Genomic DNA, 19,433 nt, shown 5'->3' with positions numbered 1-19,433 from the left:
GGTACCTCATTACAATACTTAAGAGTAGTTGTAGGTGCCAAAAATTGTTAATGGGGGTCAATTTGGCTGACTCTGATCAGCCTGGGACATTCAGTATTACCCATGTGTCATGTTCAAATGTTGGGTGAAGATGGCCCCAAGCATTCGGCCTCCTTCCTTGGACAAATAAACTGAAATTCTCTGTTATATTTAGATGATTAGCATTTTATTATTTTTTTCTTTGGTTGGAGATTTGCTAAAATATAAATTATAGCCCCATATTGAGTTAATAAAAGCCTTTTCCCTATATAGAGGTATTTTCACTCGACTGTTTGTTATTTTGTTTACAATGGGCAGTTTGACAGGATATTTCCCACATAAAATGCATATTACTTTTTTCAGTATTCGCTGCAAGTAGCAAAAATATAAAATTTTCTTCCAAATAATAAAAGTAGTTTGTATATCTAATTCAGCTTCTCTATAAATTTTAGCATTTATAAAATATAAGTTCGTATATGACGAATTTTAACAGTGATTCTTTCCTGTGACAGAACTGGTGTCGGCTGGCGCCGTGGTGGAGGAGCTGTTCACCCTGAGAGACAACCTGTTGAACCTCTGTCCTCACACAATCTTTAATAACAGTAAGCAGCGTGTGACAGTCATCATTTGTACTGACATCTCAAATTTCTTCATATTCCTTAGCTTAACCTTTCAGTAGGAATGACTTTACTTTTGTCATCGAATGCTTGTAGTTTATTTGTGTTGTTAATAGAAAAGTCTCTTAAAATTAAATTTTGTTAAAATATTTAGTCCAATATTTTTTCTATGCCCTCTTCTGGAATTTTAATTAATATAGCAACCTCATCAGTTAAAGTATGTTATAATTATCTAAACATCTCAATGTAATTTTATAACCAATAAAAGTACCAGTGTTGCTCTTTTTACTTTAATAACAATTCAGAGTCTTTTTTATACAGTATAAATGGTTTGAGATAGCATCTCATGAACGAATTTTGAAAGTTTAGAATGATGTTGGGATTAAGCCTATCCACCCTGAAGGAATTAATAAGATCGCCACAATAGCTTATTCAAACCTGCAAATAGTTTATTTCTCAGATTCAGTTCATGTTAAGTAAACTTTTATATTCATATATAATAATAATAGGGATATTGCTATCGTTGCCCTGTTTCTTCCAGGGAAGTGATTAGTGCCACTCGTGTATCCACAGCAACCTAAAAAAAAAAATTAATTTTAAATGAACAGCAGACTAAATGCTAATTAAGAAGTTCCATACATATGCTAGAAATTTCACTTAGCTTTGACTATGGAACACATTAAAACATGTATGAAGGCATAAAATAAAATGGGTTGTAGTTTTAATTACCCTTAAATTCAACAGTCCCAGTAGCTTTCCGCGTGGTTGAAAGAAGTTAAATAATCATAGTAGAATGTTAGTTATTAATTAATTAATAATTATCACTTTCGCGCGCCCGGCGAAGGTAAAAAAAAAAGTGGTATGTGCTTGGGGCGTTTTTATCGCTTAAGCGTAAAAACAGAAATGTGTATACTCTTTTTACTCTCCTGACCTTAGTTCTCGAGCTACGTATTCATTTTGGTACCAACGTGTTCGCAATAAAATTCTCTAGAAGAACATCAGTAAAAAAAGTCACGAAACGTATAGGGATACCAACACCAAATAAATAACCACGAAGATGACTCGCCGTGAGCGACCAACAGCAACAAAATGTTTTTACTCTTGGGATTGTTATCACCTCCACATTTGTCCTACAGCGTTAATTTTGGTATCAATGGACTCGCAATGAAATTCCCAACACGGTGATATGAATATAAACGTAGAATAATGGTCGCGGCCCACCCGCAAGAGTGTGGGGGAAGTGGTGAAACTGTTATCCAGTATTGGTGACGGGACGACACATGTGGGGTACGGTGCTTTGAAAGTTTATGCTTATTTCACTGTCCTGACATTATTATTCTATGTACGTCATTCATTTTTATATCAATGTGTTCGCAATAGAATGTTCTATGAGCCCGTAGGTAAAAAAGATCAACAAAACGTAAGATAGAATAGCGCCAAATATAAAACAACGCTGGAACATATCAGTGAGCTCAAACACACACGAAATGTTTTTACTTTTGTTATGTTTGTCAAGTTTATACTTGTTGCACACAGTTATTTTTGGTTGTACATTGATCGGAATAAAATTCCCTAAACAGACATATGCATATAATATATGATATGGGGGAAGCATTACCAGTATAAACGGCTAAAGTCACCCACCTGCAACCCGTTTGGGACACTCATGCAGACACACGCTTCACCCAAAAAAAAATCTATGAAGGGTCGAGTCTACTTATGGCAGTTTATATGATACAGTGTTCATTCTGGTATCAAAATACTCGTTTTAGTTTGTAGTTCATGCGATTTTCAGAATCAAGTGAATCGCTGGAGGTTCAACATTTGAGTCAGAGTCAGAGTTATCTGACAAAACCGTCTCGTCAAATGGCAGTGTACCAGACATCTCGGGTTCTGATTCGGTTGCTGTTTCAGCTTGAGGTGTTGAAGTGAACAAAGGCCGCCTCACACCAGATGGTCCAGGAGTTTGCATGGCGTCAGCATAGGCAGGACCTGTGTCATCATTTATGTCTGGAGCGTACCGCAAGTGTTGAGATACTGTTGCTGTTTGAGGCCAATCTTCCGGGTCCCAGTGCAATAGGGCCCAATTTGCCACCTCGTGGAACTGTAGCAATGTTATCTTTTTTTGATCAGTTGTGTTGTATTTGTACAAAACAAAGGCATTATGCAAAGCCATTTGCAGGAAATAAAACGTTATCTTTTAGGTCCACTTGTGAGTTTTCCTGGTAAAATGGTAATACCATTTGATCGAAGTGTCCACACCTTTCATGAACTTATTGTACCATGCAGCCTAGTGGTGGAGAAAGAGAGCCTCATGGCGCGCAGTTTGAAACAAACCCAAAGTAATCGGATTATAAAATTGAATTTTATACAAATATTTTTTTCAGGACATCATTTTATGTCCACATCGCGGAAGCGGGTAGGCGAAACAGGACTCCCAGGCGATGTCCTGATCCGCACAAAGTGTTTTTAATACTAATATTAAGATCGTTAACTTTGTGTTAGCTAGGCAAAGGATAAAAAAAGTAGTACAGTAGGCTAGTAGAGGTTAGGCCTAGGAAATGCCAGCGGTTGAGTGTAGGCTTCTATCCTCAGAGGTATTCCATCACTATCACCCAAATGTTGATACTAGCGTTGTAAGGCTTTGGATATTTTGAATTCAAAATGTTGTATTATTATTATTTTTGAATTACAATTATTATCTTTATCTTTTTATTTTTGGTTATTCATTAATCTTGTTTGGTTTAGGTTTTAGCCAAATGGAAAATGGCCCAGTCATCATCGAACTTTCGCAATGCAACTACACGGTCTCCTCTGTTTTCTGGCCTACAGGTAACGGGGAGAGAGGGAGGGAGGGAGGGTCAGATTGAGGGAGAGCATGTTTGTTTGGCATGACAAATGTGTATGCATGACATATGGTCATAAGAACATATATAAAACGCAATAGGAGGCGCTGAAGGGTCAAGAGATTGCCAATGGCGATGTCAAAGGAGAATATGAGTCATGATAAGTATTGAATACTTCTGAATACTTATTGATCATATCAGACACCTATGTCCTTTACAGAATAAAAAAATCATGATAAATATGTTTGTAAATTAAGAGATTTATTTCCTTCGTGAAGTCAAATCATATATATATGTATATATATATATATGTCGTACCTATTAGCCAGAACTCACTTCTCAGCCTAATATGCAAGGCCCGATTTGCCTATTAAGCCAAATTTTCCTGAATTAATATATTTTCTCTATTTTTTTTTTTATGAAATGATAAAGCTACCAATTTCATTATGTATGAGGTCAATTTCTTTTTATTGGAGTTAAAATTAACGTAGATATATGACCGAACCTAACCAACCCTACCTAACCTAACCTAACCTATCTTTATAGGTTAGGTTAGGTTAGGTAGCCGAAAAAAGTTAGGTTAGGTTAGGTAGTCGAAAAACAATTAATTCATGAAAACTTGGCTTATTAAGCAAATCAGGCCTTGCATAGTAGGCTGAGAAGTGAGTTCTGGCTACTAGGTACGACATTATATATATATATATATATATATAATATATATATATATATATATATATACACACACACAGAAGGGAGTACCACCTCTAGCTGGAAGAAGGGGGACCCTTAGCCGCGGAGGAAACCACGCATATATATATATATATATATATATATATATATATATATATATATATATATATATATATATATATATGCGTGGTTTCCTCCGCGGCTAAGGGTCCCCTTCTTCCAGCTAGAGGTGGTACTCCCTTCTGTGTGTGTGTATATATATATATATATATATATATATATATATATATATATATATATATATATATATATATATATATATATATATATGCGAACAAGCCTGAATGGTCCCCAGGACAATATGCAACTGAAAACTCACACCCCAGAAGTGACTCGAACCCATACTCCCAGATGCCACGCAACTGGTATGTACAGGACGCCTTAATCCACTTGACCATCACGACCGGACATAATGAGGTGATAGCCGAGGCTATTTGACACATTATATATATATATATATATATATATATATATATATATATATATATGTCGTACCTAGTAGCCAGAACGCACTTTTCAGCCTACTATGCAAGGCCAGATTTGCCTAATAAGCCAAGTTTCCAGAATTAATATATTTTCTCTAATTTTTTTCTTATGAAATGGTAAAGCTACCCATTTCATTATGTATGAGGTCAATTTTTTTTTTATTGGAGTTAAAATTAACGTAGATATATGACCGAACCTAACCAACCCTACCTAACCTAACCTATCTTTATAAGTTAGGTTAGGTAGCCGAAAATGTTAGGTTAGGTAGGTTAGGTAGTCGAAAAGCATTAGTTCATGGAAACTTGGCTTATTAGGCAAATCGGGCCCTGCATAGTAGGCAGAGAAGTGCGTTCTGGCTACTAGGTACGACATAAATATATATATATATATATATATATATATATATATATATATATATATATATATATATATATATATATATATGTCGTACCTAATAGCCAGAACGCACTTCTCAGCCTACTATTCAAGGCCCGATTTGCCTAATAAGCCAAGTTTTCCTGAATTAATATATTTTCTCTAGTTTTTTTCTTATGAAATGATAAAGCTACCCATTTCATTATGTATGTGGTCAATATTTTTTTATTGGAGTTAAAATTAACGTAGATATATGACCGAACCTAACCAACCCTACCTAACCTAACCTAACCTATCTTTATAGGTTAGGTTAGGAAGCAGAAAAAGTTAGGTTAGGTTAGGTTAGGTAGGTTAGGTAGTCGAAAAACATTAATTCATGAAAACTTGGCATATTAGGCAAATCGGGCCTTGCATAGTAGGCTGAGAAGTGCGTTCTGGCTACTAGGTACGACATATATATATATATATATATATATATATATATATATATATATATATATATATGATAATTTAAAATTTGCTGCTTAAAATTTATTTACTTTATTTTATAATAATACAAATGAAAATGATCAGTAATCCACTTCAATGCCATTATAGTACTTGTATCACTTTAAATAAATACCAACTTTGGGATTAGTTTGAGAACATAAGTAAGAAGTCTCAAGTACATAAATATTGAGTAAATTTAAAGAAAGTTAAAAAAACTACATTAAAGAATAATAACATAATAAGATATATAGTGTGGCCTAAACAGCACCGAGAAGTTAGCCAGCTACACTAGTGTTAAAATTACTCATAATATGAAATGTAAACCAGCCTCATTGGAATAAATCCCATTCTATCATATCATACAATTCAGGCCAATTATTAGCAACTGTGCAATAACGGTAAGTGGCCTTGAAGAGAAAGTTCCTGAAACATGTGAGAGTAGTCAACCACCATTCTCATCTTACACCACATGGGCACGTTTTCTCCTCCTCTGTGCCACATGTTCCAGTACTCACCAGTCATTTTACATATAAACTTCAGCAAACATGTAAGGTCAAAAGGTCTAGGTGACCTTTTGCAGGTGGGTGCTACTACCAAGGCTACATTTACAGAAATGTCAAAATCCACAAGCCTAATAACCCTCTACGACCCATCATCAGCCAGATCCCGCACAATCTAGCTAAATGACTGAACAATAAATATACTGACTCCATATGTGCCAGATAACTACAGCTTGAAATCAGTCGCCGATTTCTTAAACATGGTGAAGACCGCTAAGCCTGAAGGGATTAATAGCATCTCTAGATGTGGAATCCCTATTTACGAACGTCCCTGTTGACACAACCATGAACTTAATGTTAGACAGAATCTACCGTGACAATACTACTCCAAACAATGTATATATATGATGTAACTATATAACCTGAGCTTGTAAAAGCACCTTCATCACTTTCAGTGATTAAGTGCTTAATTGCACACTAGTTTCTTTATCAGCTATCTCACCCTGTCAGAGTAAATGAGACAAATGTATGTGAATGCATGTGTGTGTATATATGTATGTATGTGTGTGTGTATGGGTATAAAGTATATATGGAAGCTGATCAGAATTACATTTCACCTTTGTGAATGTACATTAATGACACTATGTAAAAGACACATCAAACACTTTATGTAGGGCATACGTAAATCTGTGTATCTATGTATTTACATATGTAGGTTAGCTTAGCATTTTAAAAGCACCGAATCACCTTCTGTGGTTGAGTGTTCAATAAACCCTTGAACTATATGCTTAACACATCTCTAACCCTGTCCATGGAGGACAGAAGAAATTGTATATATGCTGGTTAGCATTGTAAATGTGTGGCCACGTTTGTGGTAGAAAATAATAATAATAATAATAAAAAATTACTCCAAAGCTAAAAATTAAAGTCTGCCCTCCGTAATCTTCTGAAGATTTGCTTAAAATCTTCAGAAGATTTGATGCAAACCTTCCCATCCCATCCCAAATCCTTATCCTGACCACTTCCAAGTGCTATATAGTCGTAATGGCTTGGCGCTTTCCCTTGATAATTCCCTCCCCTCCCTCACAACCCGTTGGGGAGACATGTATATGCAGATAGGCAGAGTATCCATGGGGTCCTCACTAGGAGTCCTCTTTGCTAACTTCTATATGCGAACACTTGAAGACACCATCTTAAAAATTACAAGGAAACCTCGCATCTACTGTAGATACATCAATGACATATTTGTATGTGTGAAAGACCTCCAGGAAGGATGTCTTCCTGGAGGTCTTCGCGATTAAAGGATCTACTTACCCAAACTCAGTGCTGAGCATTACCCACGAAGTAGTCATCCAGGGTGCACTCCCTCTCCTCGATGTCTATGTGAGAACCAAAGACAACACTTTGACCACAGACGCTTATACTAAACCCACCTACATTGGAATGTGTTTGGATGGTCCCTCTGAATGTCACGACAGACTATTTTGATAAGCCTATTTATACGCCGAGCCCTTACTCAATGTTTTGACTGTCATAAAATACCCAAGAAACTGGACAGAAGCCGTCAGGTATGAATAAAAAAGTGATACACGAATATAGAAATCAACACCTATATCAGAAGATATCAGAATCCACTATTAGCTCAGAGTATAAAACAGAAGAAAGAATAACTTAAAAAAAATCAAATGAAGTGAAACTGATAGCCCCAGACCAAAGATAGGAATTCATTATTTACTACAAAACTAAAAGTACTGCTGACTTAATACTTAAGAACAGCCCAAATAAACAGTACAGCCATCTCCACAATGCAAATGTGGTATACCAATTTACATACACCAAAGAAGGATGTTACCTTCGATCTACTTATATTTGTATGACCACCACAAAGCTTTCAAGAAGACCGACACGCCAGCTACAAACTGGTACCCCTAGAAACCATATGTAGAGTGTGCATACACAACACTCTAAGAACGTGCTAATCGTACATGGCATCACAGCACTGACAAGAGAAGACTGAAAATCCTGGAAGCTATAATCATAAGAGAAAAAAGACTTACGCTAAATATACAGAGTAAAGACTTCGATACTTTGCCTATGATCATATCCAGATTTCACCAAACAGTCCCAGATAACGACGGCATCTCTTCCGAGTTCTTCCCGCCCACCCTTATACCCATTGCTTGATTTGCTTCCCATCTTCATTATTTACTCCTTATTCCCAAATTTTTTTACCCTGTTTGCTTCCACATGTGAAGCAATTAAAAAACAAAAATTACACCTTGTGTATTCATTCCTTACCTGAAGATGTTCCAGAGTAGAACGAAACGTTGCAGAAAATATTGTAGAAAAAAAGGGCCCACTAACAAGTTTTTAATTTCCGGTTAAACTTTGGTGGTATGATTATAAAACCAACGTTTAGCTTGCCCTAACGAGAAATCCAAGAACGTCTTAGGGTATTGCAGCCTCATCCCAATTTCATATATTTTAGCAATTTCTTCATAAAGAACTCAGGGCTGCAGACCCTCAGGCATAAGCAACATTAATGAAAATACTTCCTGTTTAATTTTATTATGAGGATTAGAATAATAATGAACATTGGTTGGCACACATTGGTAGGATTCCTATAAACATTAAAGTTGGACCTCCTACTGACTCTATGGATCATGCTGTCCAATTAGGGAAGAGCACCGTTCTCTCCATTCTCACTAGTAAATTTTATTGAAGACACCATGGAATTAAGTGAATTAAGAAAATCTGTTAGGTGTTGGCTAATCAGCCATAAACACAAAACATCGTTGGCATACATAAGCTAAACGGCGTTAGCATGGAGAATCCTGGATAAGATTAAAAAAAATACAAATACAAATTACTCAAAACTGGGGGCAGAGGATTGCCCATCGCCATGCCAAATATCTGTTTAAAAAATTCTCCATTGAAACTAAAATAACTGTATTTTATGTTTGATAAGCTCCAACACATTATTGGTCGGCAAAACTAAATTATATTTGGGAACTTCCTCACGTAGGAAATCTAACAAATCATCTACCAGAACTTTAGTTAATAAGGCTGTCACGTCAAACGTATTAGGTTAAAATCAAAGTTTAAATTTAGTGTGAATCGCTTATTAACTACATTCCATTGTTTTGCCAGCAGAGTACTCCTGGCAGTATGGGTTCGAGTCACTTCTGTGGTATGAGTTTTCAGTATATATATATATATATTAGTATATTTTGGTAGCAGTCTTTCCTGTAGACATATATTATTAAATATGACCGAAAAAGTAAGATTAATAATTCTAACACGAATTTTCTCAATCTTTCGTACATTACGCTTCACTGTTGGAGGTAAATCAAAAATCACTTCTCCAAAATTCATTTTTATTTCTTAAAACGGAGGAAAGGGTCCTGAAAGATATTGTTAATAGAAACGTTATCCCTACAGACAAAAATCAGAGGATACAACTGACGATTTACTATAAAACCAGAAAAACGGCCAGCCTACTCATGAGAAACTCTCCAGACACAAAACAGAACGCTTTAAAAGAGACTAACGTCGTCTATGCCTTCAAATGCCCACTTGGGGACTGTAAGCTCCAAAAAACCCAGTATATAGGCAAGACAACAACATCTCTTTCTAGGCGTTTAACGATGCATAAGCAACAGGGCTCCATTAAGGAACATATAATCTCTTCCCATAACCAAACCATCGCCAGAGAAATCCTAGTAAACAACACAGAAATCATCGATAGATACAGCGATAGCAGGCGGCTTGACGTTTGCGAGGCACTACACATCAAGAAGTCAACACCAGCAATCAACAGCCAATTATTGCACAACTATATTCTACCCACCTCAAGACTCCGCTCCAATATAGAAGCATCAAGAAATATGGACCAATAGGCTTTCTACAAACACTTCTATTCAATACCCATTGTTTCTGTTCTGTCTTGTGTTGATACTTTTAATACCCTATTAATATCCCCTCTTGTTCTGTCTTGTGTTAATGCCACATCACCCCTCCCACCTCACTCAAATGTAGATATAAAATCAGAGATACGTAAGTTCTAATCAGTTGTGTATTTGTGAAGTCTTTGAAAATGTAATAAGTTTTACGAAACGCGCCCGTGTCGCGTCAGACTAGAAATAAAAATGAATTTTGGAGAAGTGATTTTTGATTTACCTCCAACAGTGAAGCGTAATGTACGAAAGATTGAGAAAATTCGTGTTAGAATTATTAATCTTACTTTTTCGGTCATATTTAATATATATATATATATATATATATATATATATATATATATATATATATATATATATATATATATATATATATATATATATATATATATAAAGTTTGTGAGGGTACCACCTCTGGTGCCAATGTGGGGACCCATAGCCTCGGAGAAGAAAATAAAAAGTATTCAGAGGAGACCTTGTGGTTTCTCACTGAACACTAATATTATCTTCTCCTACCACCCCCATTCTTTTGTATGTACACATATATATTTACTTTATTTGAACTTTGTTACCAAAAAAGGAGTTACATATGGGTTACAAAGATGGTTGTCATAGGTTGTCGAGTTCCTCCAGCTCCTCAGATGGCGGGCAGGAACCCTGGATGCAGTGCGCATTTCCCCTCTGTATCGCCACACTGAGGCGCTGGAAAAGAAAGCTTGCAGCTCTCGGGTCCCTTGTTGTTTCAATGAGCCTAGAACCCAGTTCCTTCAAAAAACTGGTAGCACTTTTACCCCAGGCGCCGAGCGTCTCAGAAGCAATGGGGACAAAATTGTAGTGGTGATCCAGTTCTCTATACTTACGGGATTTGGCTGCTTCCCTGTGGGTGGCAGCGCCACCTGGTTGTGCAACACTGAGGTTAATGTAGGTGTTAGCCAGGGTTGATACGCACGTGTAGTCCCATACCAACTGCTTGCCATTCTTCCAGGGGTTCACTGTGATACCATCCGGGCGACCAATAAGAGCATCAGAGTTACGGGGCGTTAGGTAACGAGGCTCTCTTTCAGCTGGGCATCCAGCTGTGGTGAGGCTCCTCTTGATGATGTCGTTAACTTCACTGTGCCTCGAGTGCCATCCCCCTGTGCTTTGGCAGAGTAGGCCATGGTGACCGTACCTGTCAGCCACCACCTCGCCGCAAATACACCTATATCTGGTGTGGATTGGGGCAGCAAGGCGGAGGGCCACAGCAATTCGGAGGGCGTGTGGTGTGAGACGCGTGCCAGTTGCCGACATTGGGGTTGCTAACAGGAAATCCCCTGCATGTGGTGCTGCTACTGCTGTGAGGCGAGCAATGTCGTGTTGTGTTGTTGCAGCACCCAGGCACTCTGCAGCAACTTGGTCTACAATGGGACCATCCCAGCTGGATTGCTTGTGGGATTTTGGGGATGGTGGTTGAGGTGATTGGCCTGCACGAGAGGCCCACTCTGTGGCACAGCGTGTAAAATTGGGATCATGTACACCTGCCAGCTGATGTAAGTGGGCAGGTAGAATTTCCTTCACAAGGTCGTCGGATGCTGATAAGGAGGACAGGAAGGCTGGAACAGCGATTTGCGTTGCTGTCCGAACTCCGAGGCCCCCAAGTCTTACGGGAAGAGAGGCTTGTTTCCACTGTAGGTCATCGAGAGAGAGGTTAAGGGCTTTTTCTAGCATTGATTTCAGTAACCGGTCATACTCACTTAGTTTTTGGCTACTGTAAGATGGTGAACACCTCAGAAAGTAGGTTAACCTGGGGAGGGACAGACATCTGGTGATGAGGTAGAGTGCATCATGAGCATCAATATCCTCAATCCTCCCATCCATCCTCTTAAGGTCGGCGATTTTCTTATCAAGGACCTCATTGATGGCTTTCAACCCCAGGGGAGCTCCTAGGAGTGTGCTGTCTTCAGGTTTAGTTTTATGGATATTTGGCAGAAGACCCTCTATTCTCTCTACGATGCCCTGGTTGGAACATATTATTTCACATTTAGAAGGGTTCAGGGTGAGGCCTAAAACTGCACCTTGCTCCTGGATTTTTCTGATGTCCTCCAGGAGGGAGTCTTGGGAACCAGCTAGGGTACCATCATCCAAGAACCAGATGTTAAGCTCGCTGGACAGGACCTCTGTGACTTGTTTGATGACTAAGCAGAAAAGGAGAGGAGCGAGGGGGTCACCCTGTTGGACGCCTTCTCGCGAGTCAATTTCATGTTCGCCAAAAAGTAGCTTAAGATCCATACTGTAGCATGAATGTACAAAAGGGTAGAGGGAAGGGAAATGACTATGAACCGCACGGAGTACAGCATCCCTCCGCACCAAATTGAAGGCATTTTTGAAATCTAGCTTGATAAGGGCCTTTTCGTCTGTGATGTTGGCGATGAAGGCTCGAGCTGCATGGGCTGCCGCCTCACACCCTTGTATATATATATATATATATATATATATATATATATATATATATATATATATATATATATGTCGTACCTAATAGCCAGAACGCACTTATCGGCCTACTATGCAAGGCCCGATTTGCCTAATAAGCCAAGTTTTCCTGAATTAATATATTTTCTCTATTTTTTTTCTTATGAAATGATAAATCTAACCATTTCATTATGTATGAGGTCAATTTTTTTTTATTGGAGTTTAAATTAACGTAGATATATGACCAAACCTAACCAACCCTACCTAACCTAACCTAACCTATCTTTATAGGTTAGGTTAGGTTAGGTAGCGGAAAAAGTTAGGTTAGGTTAGGTTAGGTAGGTTAGGTAGTCGAAAAACAATTAATTCATGAAAACTTGGCTTATTAGGCAAATTGGGCCTTGCATAGTAGGCTGAGAAGTGAGTTCTGGCTACTAGGTACGACATATATATATATATATATATATATATATTATATATATATGCCTGACATGATGTATACCCCATCATGTCAGATGGGTTCATTATTGAACCCATCCTTACCCCAGGATCTGCTACTTCAAAGTCAATATCATAACGTAAATGGCAACATTTAAATCTTTGTGAAAATCGCAATTTATTTAGCGTGTACAATATACCACTCACTAAATTTTCTTTCTGAGATTTATTTTGGTTTATCATCATAGTCAAGACAAATAACTATTAAAATTGTTTTATCGAAAACATTCATTGAAATTAAATGTATCACAAGTAAACACTCAATTGAATATAAACACTATACGATACAAATTAGCTTTCAAATGTCAACAGAAATTGGAGTTAGATGGTGATTGGAGGGAACAAGTGGAGAAGGAGTGCACAGACAGTCTGAGAATCATCCATGAGGTGACAGAGACAAACTCTTGGTCCATGGCTGACGCCGTCTACTTCACCATGACAACTATCACGTCCATAGGTCAGTCACTCTCCTCTTGGTGTTGAATATATGTATTAGTAACATTATTACATTAGAATTATTGCTTATATATGTATCAGACCTGACGCCTGACAGCTGGGTGGACAGCGCTTCGGATTCGTAGTCCTGAAGTTCCGGGTTCGATCCCCGGTGGAGGCGGAGACAAATGGGCAAAATGTTTATTTCACCCTGATGCCCCTGTTGCCTAGCAGTAAATAGGTACCTGCGAGTTAGACAGCTGCTACGGGCTGCTTCCTGGGGGATGTGTAACAAAAAGGAGGTCTGGTCGAGGACCGGGCCGCGGGGACGCTAAGCCCCGAAATCAACTCAGGATAACCAGAGTGGAGTATCAGGCGTTGCTTGGGTCACGAATGTTACATCTTCACTACACACACTCTTCTTTCCTGTAACTATCTCCACTACATACTATCTTCTTCACTGTAACCATCTTCACTACACACTATCTTCTTCACTGTGACCATCTGCACTACACACTATCTTCTTCACTGTGACCATCTGCACTACACACTATCTTCCTCACTGTAACCATCTTCACTACACACTATCTTCCTCACTGTAACCATCTTCACTACTCGCTATCTTCCATAATGTAACCAACTTCACTACTCACTATCTTCCATAATGTAACCAATTTCACTACTTACTATCTTCCTCACTGTAACCATCTGCACTACACACTATCTTCTTCACTGTAACCATCTTCACTACACACTATCTTCTTCACTGTAACCATCTTCACTACACACTATCTTCCTCACTGTAACCATGTACACTACACACTATCTTCCTCACTGTAACCATCTACACTACACATTATCTTCCTCACTGTAACCATCTTCACTATCTTGAGGTTATCTTGAGATGATTTCGGGGCTTTAGTGTCCCCGCGGCTCGGTCTACACTACACTACACTCTATCTTCCTCATTGTATCCATCTTCACTACTCACTATCTTCCACACTGTAACCAACTTCACTACTCACTATCTTCCGCACTGTAACCAACTTCACTACTCACTATCTTCCTCACTGTAACCAACTTCACTACTCACTATCTTCCTCACTGTAACCAACTTCACTACTCACTATCTTCCGCACTGTAACCAACTTCACTACTCACTATCTTCCACACTGTAACCAATTTCACTACTCATTATCTTCCACACTGTAACCAACTTCACTACTCACTATCTTCCACCCTGTAACCATTTTCACTACTCACTATCTTCCACACTGTAACCATCTTCACTACTCACTATCTTCCTCGCTGTACCATCTGCACATTTAAAATTACGTTTAATACACGTGTTTTGAGAATTTGTAAAAACTAGTATAAAACATGAGGTCAAGACGTTTTAATAAAACGTGTTTTAAATGTTATGATGTAACGTTTTGGAGCAAAGATTTTTAAAACATTAATTCTAATTATTAAAAATTGAAATAATTAGGTATCATTATCTTTATTGCATTTAGAAGGATGGAGAGAGAGAGAGAGATAGAGATGAGAGAAAAAGGAGAGAGAGAAAGAGAGAGAGAAGAGAAGAGAGAAATGAGAAGAGAGAAATGAGAAGAGCGAAGAGAGAAGAGAGAAGAGAGAGAGAGAGAAGAGAAAGAGAAAGAGAAAGAGAAAGAGAGAGAGAGAGAGAGAGAGAGAGAGAGAGAGAGGAAATGAGAGAAAGAAATTAGAGGGAGATAGAGAGAGGAGAAAAAGAGAGAAGGAGAGGAGAGAGTGGAGAGAGAGGGAGAGATAGGACAGAAAGAGAGAAAGAAATTAGAGGGAGATAGAGAGAGGAGAAAAAGAGAGAAGGAGAGGAGAGAGTGGAGAGAGAGGGAGAGATAGGACAGAAAGGGAGAAATAGGAGAGAGAGAGAGAGAGGATAGAGAGAGTTAGAGATTTCTTTTATTTAAATTATTTTTTTCAACACACCCAGGAAGCAGCCCGTAACAGTTGTGTTACAACCCGTCCTCTTAAAAGTAACGTCACTTTTCGCTCGTATGCGCGCTATGGCCAAATTTGGACGTAATTTGAAATTAAATCGACTCACAAAAGTGACGTTCTGTTCCGTTTTCTATTTGAGTCGTCCGGCTTACGCGCAGAGGTTATAAGAGGACACTTTAAATTAACGTTTTTCATAACGTTTTGAAACTTTATGAGAATTTCCTGCCCACCTAACCTATCAGAGGACCCTTAACTTACTGTCGTTGAAAAAAAATCCCAAATTTATTTTCATTTTTTTTCATTTTCAAATTACGTCCAAATTCGGCCATACGGGCAAACGGCCAAAAGCGACGTTCTTTTTAAGAGGACAGGTTGCTATAGGTACCTATTTACTGCTAGGTAACAGGCCATTAGGGTGAAGGAAACTCTGCCTGTTTCTGCTGGCTGCGGGGATCGAACACCTTTCCCTAGGTCCACGAATCTAGAAGGCGGTCCACCCAGCCACACCAGCCCAAAAGTGTGTGTGTGTACTCGCCTAATTGTACTCACCTAATTGTGCTTGCGGGGGTTGAGCTCTGGCTCTTTGGTCCCGTCTCTCAACCGTCAATCAACTGGTGTACAGATTCCTGAGCCTACTGGGCTCTATCATATCTATATTTGAAACTGTGTATGGAGTCAGCCTCCACCACATCACTTACTAATGCATTCCATTTACTAACTACTCTGACACTGAAAAAGTTCTTTCTAACGTCTCTGTGGCTCATTTGGGTACTCAGCTTCCACCTGTGTCCCCTTGTTCGCGTCCCACCAGTGTTGAATAGCTCATCCTTGTTTACCCGATCGATTCCCCTGAGGATTTTGTAGGTTGTGATCATGTCCCCCCTTACTCTTCTGTCTTCCAGTGTCGTAAGGTGCATTTCCCGCAGCCTTTCCTCAAAACTCATGCCTCTTAGTTCTGGAACTAGTCTAGTAGCATACCTTTGGACTTTTTCCAGCTTCGTCTTGTGCTTGACAAGGTACGGGCTCCATGCTGGGGCCTCATACTCCAGGATTGGTCTTACATATGTGGTGTACAAGATTCTGAATGATTCCTTACACAGGTTCCTGAACGCCGTTCTGATGTTAGCCAGCCTCGCATATGCCGCAGACGTTATTCTCTTTATGTGGGCTTCAGGAGACAGGTTTGGTGTGATATCAACTCCTAGATCTTTCTCTCTGTCTGTTTCATTAAGTACTTCATCTCCTATTCTGTATCCTGTGCCTGGCCTCCTGTTTCCACTGTCTAGTTTCATTACTTTGCATTTACTTGGGTTGAACTTCAACAGCCATTTGTTGGACCATTCACTCAGTCTATCCAGGTCATCTTGTAGCCTCCTACTATCATCCTCTGTTTCAATCCTCCTCATAATTTTTGCATCGTCGGCAAACATTGAGAGGAACGAATCTATACCCTCTGGGAGATCATTTACATATACCAGAAACAGTATAGGTCCAAGGACTGACCCCTGTGGGACCCCACTTGTGACGTCTCGCCAATCTGAGACCTCACCCCTCACACAGACTCGTTGTCTCCTGTTGCTTAGGTACTCCTCTATCCACCGGAGTACCTTTCCTCTCACTCCAGCCTGCATCTCCAACTTTCGCACTAGCCTCTTGTGTGGCACTGTATCAAAGGCTTTCTGACAATCCAAAAATATGCAGTCTGCCCACCCTTCTCTTTCTTGCCTTATTTTTGTTGCCTGGTCGTAGAATTCAAGTAACCCTGTGAGGCAGGACCTGCCATCCCTGAACCCATGTTGATGTTGTGTTACAAAGTTCCTTCGCTCCAGATGCTCCACTAGTTTTTTTCGCACAATCTTCTCCATCAGCTTGCATGGTATGCAGGTTAGGGACACTGGCCTGTAGTTCAGTGCCTCCTGTCTATCCCCTTTCTTGTATATCGGGACTACGTTAGCTGCTTTCCAAATATCTGGCAGTTCCCCTGTTGCCAGTGATTTGTTATACACTATGGAGAGTGGTAGGCTCAGTTCTCTTGCTCCTTCCTTTAGAACCCAAGGGGAGATTCCATCTGGGCCTATAGCCTTCGTCACGTCGAACTCTAGTAAACACTTCCTTACTTCCCCACTGGTAATCTCAAACTCTTCCAGTGGTTCCTGGTTAGCTATTCCCTCACTTACCTCTGGAATTTCTCCTTGCTCTAAGGTGAAGACCTCCTGGAATTTCTTATTCAATTCCTCACACACTTCCTTGTCATTTGTAGTGAATCCTTCCGCCCCTATCCTTAATCTCATAACCTGTTCCTTTACTGTTGTTTTTCTCCTAATGTGGCTATGCAACAATTTAGGCTGAGTCTTTGCCTTGCTTGCGATGTCATTTTCGTATTGTCTTTCTGCCTCTCTTCTCATCCTGACATTCATTCCTGGCATTCTGGTATCTTTCTCTGCTCTCCAGTGTCCTGTTATTCCTATAGTTTCTCCATGCCCTTTTACTTTGCTGCTTAGCTGGCCTACATCTTTGATTAAACCATGGGTTTCTCATCTTCATTTCTCTGTTTTCCTTTTGGACTGGGACAAACTTGTTTGCTGCGTCCTTGCACTTCTGCGTGATGTAATCCATCATATCTTGGGCCGTCTTTCCCCTGAGCTCTGTTTCCCATGCTATATCTGTTAGGAATTTTCTTATCCCCTCATAGTTTCCCTTTCGGTATGCTAACCTTTTGGTTTCGGTATCCCTCCTCGAGTTCAATAACCCTTCTTCAATCAAGTACTCAAACACCAGTACACTGTGGTCGCTCATTCCTACTGGGTCCTCAAAACCGATTTCTCTTATGTCGGAGTCGTTCAGAGTGAAGACTAGGTCGAGTCTCGCTGGTTCGTCATTGCCTCTCATCCTTGTGGGTTCTCCGACATGCTGGGTTAAAAAGTTGCTTGTCACCACCTCCAATAGTTTGGCTCTCCACGTATCCTCGCCTCCATGCGGTTCCTTGTTCTCCCAGTCAATCTTTCCGTGATTGAAGTCGCTCATGATGAGCAGGTGGGATCTATTTCTACAGGCAGCAGAGGCTGCCCTCTCAATTATAGTGTTAACTGCCTTGTTGTTGTTTTCATACTCTTGACTGGGTCTCCTGTCATTTGGTGGAGGGTTGTATATTACTGCTACTACTATTCTTGGTCCTCCCATTGTTATGGTGCCTGCTATGTAGTCTCTGAACTCCTCACAGCCCGGGATGGCCATCTCCTTAAAACTCCATTCCCTTCTCATGAGTAGGGCCACTCCGCCTCCTCCCCTACCTTCCCTCTCTTTCCTTATTACTGTATACTCCTGGGGAAACACGGCATTCGTTATGATTCCAGAGAGTTTTGTTTCAGTGAGTCTGATTACATCTGGGTTAACTTCTTGTGCTCTTTCCCTTAGTTCACTTGTCTTGCTTGTGATCCCATCTATGTTCGAGTACATCACCCTGAAACTGACTCTCTTCTGCTTCTTTTCTGGGGGGGGACCTTTGGGATCTGCGGTGAGTGGGAGCTGGGGGGACCTGGCACGGGGGGATTGGTGGAGGAGGGAGGGCTTGGGGTGGTGGGGGAGAGGGGGAGGGTACAGGGGGTGGATAAGAGGGGGAGGGTACAGGGGGTGGATAAGAGGGGGAGGGTACAGGGGGTGGATAAGAGGGGGAGGGTACAGGGGGTGGATAAGAGGGGGAGGGTTGGGGAAGCATGGGGGGAGGAGAGGCTGTGGGGGATAGGGGAGATGGGGGGGCTTGGGGGGAGAGAAAAGGGTGGAGGGCTTGGGGGGCGTGGGGGAAAAGGGAGGGCTGAGGTGGGTGAGGAAGAGGGGAGGGTTTAGGGGAGAGGGGAAGACTTAGGTGGGGTGGGGGAGAGTGGGGGGCTTAGGGGGGAGGGGGGGAAGGGAGGGCATGGGGGTGGGAGAGACGGGAAGGCATGTGGGAGAAGGGAGGGCATGGGGGATGGGGGAGAAGGGAGGTCCTGGGGTGGGGGGGAGAAGGGGGGTGAGTGGGGGGAGGGGGGTGGGTGG

The 19,433-nt window shown here is 40.3% G+C and overlaps 1 protein-coding gene and 1 long non-coding RNA gene across 5 annotated transcripts in view; one reads left to right on the top strand and one right to left on the bottom strand.

Annotated features, from left to right (window-relative positions):
* The first annotated feature begins 528 nt into the window (after nucleotides 1-528).
* The window catches only part of LOC123748644 (potassium channel subfamily K member 1), a 193,779-nt gene continuing 174,874 nt past the window's right edge, over nucleotides 529-19,433 (top strand). For all 3 annotated transcript variants that reach the window (XM_069304730.1, XM_069304729.1, XM_069304731.1), the window contains exons 1-3: nucleotides 529-620; nucleotides 3,384-3,467; nucleotides 13,299-13,443. In XM_069304730.1, the coding sequence (XP_069160831.1) occupies nucleotides 3,402-3,467; nucleotides 13,299-13,443 (211 nt within the window). In that variant the 5' untranslated portion in view covers nucleotides 529-620; nucleotides 3,384-3,401. The remainder of the gene's footprint in view (nucleotides 621-3,383; nucleotides 3,468-13,298; nucleotides 13,444-19,433) is intronic.
* The window catches only part of LOC138352347 (uncharacterized), a 237,992-nt gene continuing 219,603 nt past the window's right edge, over nucleotides 1,045-19,433 (bottom strand). For both annotated transcript variants that reach the window (XR_011222766.1, XR_011222767.1), the window contains one exon: nucleotides 1,045-1,212. This is a non-coding gene — a long non-coding RNA (uncharacterized lncRNA). The remainder of the gene's footprint in view (nucleotides 1,213-19,433) is intronic.

Source organism: Procambarus clarkii, chromosome 53 (assembly GCF_040958095.1).
Source record: "Procambarus clarkii isolate CNS0578487 chromosome 53, FALCON_Pclarkii_2.0, whole genome shotgun sequence".
Taxonomy (NCBI): domain Eukaryota; kingdom Metazoa; phylum Arthropoda; class Malacostraca; order Decapoda; family Cambaridae; genus Procambarus; species Procambarus clarkii.
Note: the sequence above shows the minus strand (reverse complement) of the source record. Positions and strands in the feature narration are given on the sequence as shown.